General features: G+C 41.0%; 1 protein-coding gene across 1 annotated transcript in view; it reads right to left on the bottom strand.

Moving 5' to 3' along the window:
- The window catches only part of scube1 (signal peptide, CUB domain, EGF-like 1), a gene marked incomplete at both ends in the record, with an annotated part of 286301 nt that overhangs the window by 219259 nt on the left and 59542 nt on the right, over nt 1-7500 (bottom strand). Inside the window, one exon of the mRNA XM_084330915.1 lies at nt 3058-3183. Within this exon, the coding sequence (XP_084187041.1) occupies nt 3058-3183 (126 nt within the window). The remainder of the gene's footprint in view (nt 1-3057; nt 3184-7500) is intronic.

Genomic DNA, 7500 nt, shown 5'->3' with positions numbered 1-7500 from the left:
CAAGATAGTAGTAGACAAGGTAGTAGACAAGGTAGTAGACAAGGTAGTAGACAAGGTAGTAGTAGACAAGGTAGTAGTAGACAAGGTAGTAGACAAGGTAGTAGACAAGGTAGTAGTAGACAAGGTAGTAGACAAGGTAGTAGCAGACAAGGTAGTAGTAGACAAGGTAGTAGACAAGGTAGTAGACAGGTAGTAGCAGACAAGGGTAGTAGACAAGGTAGTAGACAAGTAGTAGTAGACAAGGTAGTAGTAGACAAGGTAGTAGACAAGGTAGTAGCAGACAAGGTAGTTAGACAAGGTAGTAGCAGACAAGGTAGTAGTAGACAAGGTAGTAGTAGACAAGGTAGTAGACAAGGTAGTAGTAGACAAGGTAGTAGTAGACAAGGTAGTAGACAAGGTGAGTAGCAGACAAGGTAGTAGACAAGGTAGTAGCAGACAAGGTAGTAGTAGACAAGGTAGTAGTAGACAAGGTAGTAGACAAGGTAGTAGCAGACCAAGGTAGTAGACAAGGTAGTAGCAGACAAGGTAGTAGTAGACAAGGTAGTAGACAAGGTAGTAGTAGACAAGGTAGTAGTAGACAAGGTAGTAGACAAGGTAGTAGTAGACAAGGTAGTAGACAAGGTAGTAGCAGACAAGGTAGTAGTAGACAAGGTAGTAGACAAGGTAGTAGTAGACAAGGTAGTAGACAAGGTAGTAGTAGACAAGGTAGTAGACAAGGTAGTAGTAGACAAGGTAGTAGTAGACAAGGTAGTAGACAAGGTAGTAGTAGACAAGGTAGTAGACAAGGTAGTAGTAGACAAGGTAGTAGTAGACAAGGTAGTAGACAAGGTAGTAGACAAGGTAGTAGCAGACAAGGTAGTAGTAGACAAGGTAGTAGTAGACAAGGTAGTAGACAAGGTAGTAGACAAGGTAGTAGACAAGGTAGTAGTAGACAAGGTAGTAGTAGACAAGGTAGTAGACAAGGTAGTAGACAAGGTAGTAGACAAGGTAGTAGTAGACAAGGTAGTAGACAAGGTAGTAGCAGACAAGGTAGTAGTAGACAAGGTAGTAGACAAGGTAGTAGACAAGGTAGTAGCAGACAAGGTAGTAGTAGACAAGGTAGTAGACAAGGTAGTAGTAGACAAGGTAGTAGTAGACAAGGTAGTAGACAAGGTAGTAGCAGACAAGGTAGTAGACAAGGTAGTAGCAGACAAGGTAGTAGTAGACAAGGTAGTAGTAGACAAGGTAGTAGACAAGGTAGTAGCAGACAAGGTAGTAGACAAGGTAGTAGCAGACAAGGTAGTAGTAGACAAGGTAGTAGACAAGGTAGTAGTAGACAAGGTAGTAGTAGACAAGGTAGTAGACAAGGTAGTAGTAGACAAGGTAGTAGACAAGGTAGTAGCAGACAAGGTAGTAGTAGACAAGGTAGTAGACAAGGTAGTAGTAGACAAGGTAGTAGACAAGGTAGTAGTAGACAAGGTAGTAGACAAGGTAGTAGTAGACAAGGTAGTAGTAGACAAGGTAGTAGACAAGGTAGTAGTAGACAAGGTAGTAGACAAGGTAGTAGTAGACAAGGTAGTAGTAGACAAGGTAGTAGACAAGGTAGTAGACAAGGTAGTAGTAGACAAGGTAGTAGACAAGGTAGTAGTAGACAAGGTAGTAGACAAGGTAGTAGTAGACAAGGTAGTAGTATACAAGGTAGTAGTAGACAAGGTAGTAGACAAGGTAGTAGTAGACAAGGTAGTAGACAAGGTAGTAGTAGACAAGGTAGTAGACAAGGTAGTAGTAGACAAGGTAGTAGTAGACAAGGTAGTAGACAAGGTAGTAGTAGACAAGGTAGTAGACAAGGTAGTAGTAGACAAGGTAGTAGTAGACAAGGTAGTAGTAGACAAGGTAGTAGTAGACAAGGTAGTAGTAGTAGACAAGGTAGTAGTTAGGGTTAGGGTTAGGGGGGTTAGGTTAGCAGACTGGACCCAGGGTTAGGGGGGTTAGGTCAGCAGACTGGACCCAGGGTTAGGGGGGTTAGGTCAGCAGACTGGACCCGGGGTTAGGGGGGTTAGGTCAGCAGACTGGACCCAGGGTTAGGGGGGTTAGGTTAGCACAGGGGTCGGCAACCTGCGGCTCCGGAGCCGCATGCGGCTCTTCAGCCAATCAGCTGCGGCTCCCTGGCCCCCCAAAAAAAAGTTTTTTTTTAAATTTTTTTTGTTCTCTTATTTTGGAGATCGATGTCATACTGTGACACTAAAATGAAAAAATATTTCATCAACTAAAATATTTAGTCAACAAAAATATTTCATCAACAAAAATATACAGTACGGCACACCCCGCGCCTCTCCCTGCCGTCTGCAAGTGGCTAATCTTGAGTTTCCGACCCCCCAGTAAGCTAACCATGGATAAATCCAAAAAATAAGGAATGACTCAAATAGAGCTGCATAGTTCAGGGTTTTATTTCAAAGTAGGTCTACAGATGCCAATGTTTTTTCTCCTTTTCTGTGTTTTATTTCAAAGTAGGTCTACACATGTTAGTCTTTTTTCAAAGTGGACTACTTTTTATTTTATAAATGTTTCACAAATAAAGGAAGTAATCAAATATACCTGAATAGTTCAGGGTTTTATTTCAAAGTCGGTCTACAGACACCAGTGTTTTGTCTCCTCTTCTGTGTTTTATTTAAAAATAGGTCTACACAGCCAGTATTTTTTCTCCTCTTCATAAGAGTTTGAGGTTTTCCTTTGTTATAACAGGTAAAAACAGCAATAAAAAGTCAACGTTTTTCTTTTTGTTGCTTTATAATTCCATTAATGCAACAAACTGTGTGCTATAGGTATAAAGTATAATAAATCGCAAATTACTTTGGGTATGCAATTGTCAGGCGTTTTATGCTAAATGTGGGGTATGCTTGGGGATATATAAAACGTTATACACTTCGTTATCTTCATTTTAAGGGTAAATAGGTTGTGCGGCTCCCTGAGCATTTTATTTTGTGGGAGGGGGGAAAGTGGCTCTTTTGATAGTAAAGGTTGCTGACCCCTGGGTTAGCAGAATGTACCCAGGGTTAGGGTTAGGTTAGCAGAATGTACCCAGGCAGTTGTGTCCGTCGTGGGCCAGCGTGAAGCCGTCGTAGCAGGTGCACCTGTAGTTCCCTGGTATGTTGATGCACTCGTGGACACACCCTCCATTGTAGTCGTTCTCACACTCGTCCATATCTGAGAGAGAGAGAGAGAGAGAGAGACACTCAGCACACAGGGAGACAAACATCTACCAGGAGGTGGAAACATCCCCTCCCAAATATGCCCCCCCAGAAAAAACTATGACCAAACAATAGGCCTGTCACGATAACACATTTTGCTGGGCGATTAATTGTCCCAGAAATTATTGCGATAAGTGATATTATTGCGGTTTTGAGAGAAATTATTTTTTTGAGAAATGTATTTCCCAAAAGTTTTCAATCAACTTTTTTTTTTACTAATATAATGATAATAGCATAATAATGCAAGGAACCGTTTCAAATCGCAATAAACCTTTATTTAACATTGGAAGACATTTTAAATATCCTAAATTACTACCTAACCAATCAGATATGAGGTAGCGTCAGAAGCAGAGTAACCTCGTTCCCAGTTTTATCTCCGTGAGAGCAATGATAAAACGAGCAGAGCAATGTGTGTGGACAAGAGGCGGGTTGCTACGTTTACTGTAGGAAGGGGCTTTTAGACCCATGTTTTTATTTTTTGCTTCGAAAAGAGGGACATCCTCTCAATATGCGGGACGTGGGACATTAGGTAAAATGGCTGTGCAGTATACAACCAAAAGCGGGACACCTGGTCACCCTAACTGTGGCTCGCGTTTGTTTACTGTGGCTCGCGGATTATGTGATGGGCAAGCTACTTGGAAAATGTAGTAAGCTACACTACCAGTTACTCTCGATTAAAATATAGCTCAACAATAATCAAATAAACACAAATATATACTATCTCTATTGGAATGGAGACTTTTCAGCACAGGATAAACTAGGGATGGGCAAAAAAAAACAGGTAGATTGATCACATGATGTACTTGAGTACTCGTGGAGGAAAACGCTGTACAAAATAAATGTCTTTTCCGGTGTTTTAGACTTTGCTCTTTTATTTTGAAACCCACCGACCGGAAGTATTGTTGTTATTATCCTAGCAGAACCTATGAGCAGACAACTTGTGTCGTCCGGTTCTGTGTTTTTGAGCTAATGATAAAACAAATGTTGAGATTGTTGGTGAACAACTAACTTTAGGTTAGTTTTAACGTTAGCTACTAACGTTAGATGCAGCTACTACAGGCAATCAACGATGAGGAGGAAGCGTCATAGCATCAACGCTAGATCTTTAATCTTTATTTAGCAGTCCAGTTTCTCCGGGCAGTAGCGTATAGCGTTTGTTCACGCTACATCACTACTTGGGTCTAAAAATAGCTACACTACAAAGAACGCTACTTGGTTCAAAAGGAGCGACGCTACCATCACGCTACTGAGAAATGTAGTTAAGCTATGTAGCGTTGCTACTGCCCAACATACGCATGGTGCTCACAGGAGCTCCCGTGCTGTACTCTGTAGTAACGCCAGCGGCCCGCCTCACCACACGGAGAGGTACTGGTTCCCGCCTCATTAAAACAAACACGCAAATAGCAATTAATTGCGCCCGTCAAAATCATTGCATTCATTTTCATTATTGCGCGATAAATTGATTTATTGCTTATTGCAACAGGCCTACCAAACAACAAATAAACATGCGTCACAACTAGGGTGCCCACCGGGACAGTCCCGATATTGGGACGTTTGTCCCGCGTCCCACTACAACATAACAATGTCCCGCAATTCAAAAAAATATATATATATAATTTTTTTTTTTTTTTTTTATTCAAATATTATTATTTAAAAAATGTTTTAAATGTTGTTAATTTAATGCCTCGTTCCAATACCCTCTTATATTTAAAATAAAAAAATCGGGCGACGTCAAACCAATGCGCAGCCGAGCGGAGCAGCTCGACTCGAGTCTTGCGAGTCGCGCTGCCTGTCACTGTCAGACAGTCCGAGGCCGAGGCAGCTGCAGTGTGTCAGTCATACCTGATGTTTCTGCAGAATAGCCTAAAGCTTTTTTACGACGCAGTGCTTGAAGTTGAGGGGGATGACACAACTGTCTGTGAGCTTTTCCAGCTCATGACCAGTCTAAGACTGAAACTTGAACAACGATCAAAGGACCGTTATTTTGGATTCGAGACCAGTGCTCTCATGCAGAGGTTTCCTACCACACAGGCTGCTGCGATCGAACAGGACTTTTTAATTTTCTATCAGAGAGCGCTCGCTTACCTAGACAAATGGTTTGATTTCTCTCATCAGAATTACCTGAAACAGGTGTCATGCTTGGCTCTCAAGAAGAGAGCATTCAGCTTCCAAGAGCTTCGCGAAGCAGCTGAAGCTCTTAATATCAGCAGCAAACTGGACTCTGCATTGTTTAAAAAATGTTGTGGGTTCACCAGACACATATTGCGGAGACTGTGCTGTCTCACCTTTTCTTTATGTTATATAGGCTTTGTGGAGACTTTGGGTCTCACCCTTTTTGTTATATGAGCAACTGAGTGATCCTCTATTCACAATAAAAACATTATTATATTGTGAAGATCAACCATCGCATTCCGTCTCCTCTCTTCTACACTTCACTGCGAATAATGCTCAGGAAAAGATGGCTGAAAAGACTTAGCTCCTGCTCTTTCTATTAATGGAGTGATTTTATCAGCTTGGATACCAAGATTGATGGTTACCTGCTTAATGATGAAAGTGTGATTAAATAAAGATGTTGGTGACATAGACAGTAGCGGCTGAGAAGGTGATTGGTGAAGCATCTATACAGTTTAATAAGATTAATAACAAAATGTGCTATATATAGCCTACCGTCTGCGTCGAATATGAAATAAAGGCATTTAAATAATAAATACATTTCTTTAATTATGTCAAAATTAGCATTGTCCCGCAAAAGCAGTGCTGCTGTCCTGCGACTGAACCATTTTGACCTGGTCACCCTAGTCACAACTTATACAGCTCGTCGCTCGCTGGGACTGTACATAGTTAACGGTAGGCTCTGAGGGGACTCTTATGGTAGGTACACATACAGCTCATCTCTGGGTAACAGTACAGTAGACTATTTTATCACTGACCTCAGCCTAGAGTCTCTCAGAGTGTTTGATTGATTGATTGATTGATTGATTGATAATGTTATTAACAGATTGCAGAATGGGTACAATACAGTACAGCTCAATACACACAATTGTTAAGGGATGCAGACCAGAGAAAGACTTTCATCTTGTTTACATCAGGGTCCCCCATTTTCATTTCTTCATAGTTCACAGTCAGCCCGCTAACACCCCTGCTGTCAGACCACAGCAAAACCACTGTATCTGAACAGATCAACACCCAACCAGGAAGTATCAAAACCAAACAAACTAAACACTATTAAAAAATACTACAAATGGAAAGAAAGTAGTATAGAAGCATTCCAAACTGCTATCAAGCTACAAAAGGTCCAATCACGTTTAGACCAATTCCTGGGAAAAAACGTCCAACACAACAGCAAAAGTGTAAACGGGGCGGTAGAAAACCTCAATAACATATTTGACCTTACAGCTTCCTTATCCAACCTAAAGGCCTCAAATAGGAAAGCTAGGACAAATAAAAATATGCATGACAAATGGTATGATAATGATTGTAAAAATCTCAGAGAGACCCAGAGAGACCCAGACAATCAGAACACACGTCTTCAATACAGTGAAACACTACAAAAACACAGTCAAAAAAAAGGGACCAACACGTTAGAAACCAGCTACAAGATATAGAGGAATCCATAAAAACAAACAACTTCTGGGAAAACTGGAACAAACTAAACAAACAACACCATCACCAACACCATCCAACATGGAGACGTATGGGTAAACCACTTCTCCAATCTCTTTAGCCCAATACAAAATAATGAACAGCAAAAACACATACAAGATAAACTACAATGCCTAGAGTCAACCATAAAAGACTACCAGAACCCGCTAGACTCCCCAATTACACTACAAGAACTACAGGACAAAATAAAATCACTTAAAACCAAGAAGGCCTGCAGAGCGGATGGTATCCTAAATGAATTATCAAATTCACAGACTCCAAATTCCAATTGGCTATACTAAAACTCCTTAACATTGTCCTTAGCTCCGGGATCTTTCCCCAATATTTTGGAACCACAGACTCATAATACCGCTCCACAAAAAGGGAGACAAATTTGACCTGAACAATTACCGTGGGATCTGTGTCAACAGCAACCTTGGAGAAATCCTCTGTATGATCATCAACCACAGACTCATACATTTCCTCACAAACAACAATGCCTTGAGCAAATCACAGATTGGCTTCCTACCAAATCACCATACAACAGAGCACATTCTCACCCTCAGCACCCTAATCGACAACCAAATAAAGAAAAATAAAAGCAAATTATACTCCTGTTTTGTTGACTTCC

This window comes from Notolepis coatsorum (assembly GCF_963971535.1).
Source record: "Notolepis coatsorum genome assembly, chromosome: 15".
NCBI lineage: Eukaryota > Metazoa > Chordata > Actinopteri > Aulopiformes > Paralepididae > Notolepis > Notolepis coatsorum.
The sequence above is the reverse complement of the archived record's forward strand: the minus strand, read 5'-3'. Positions and strand labels throughout refer to the sequence as shown.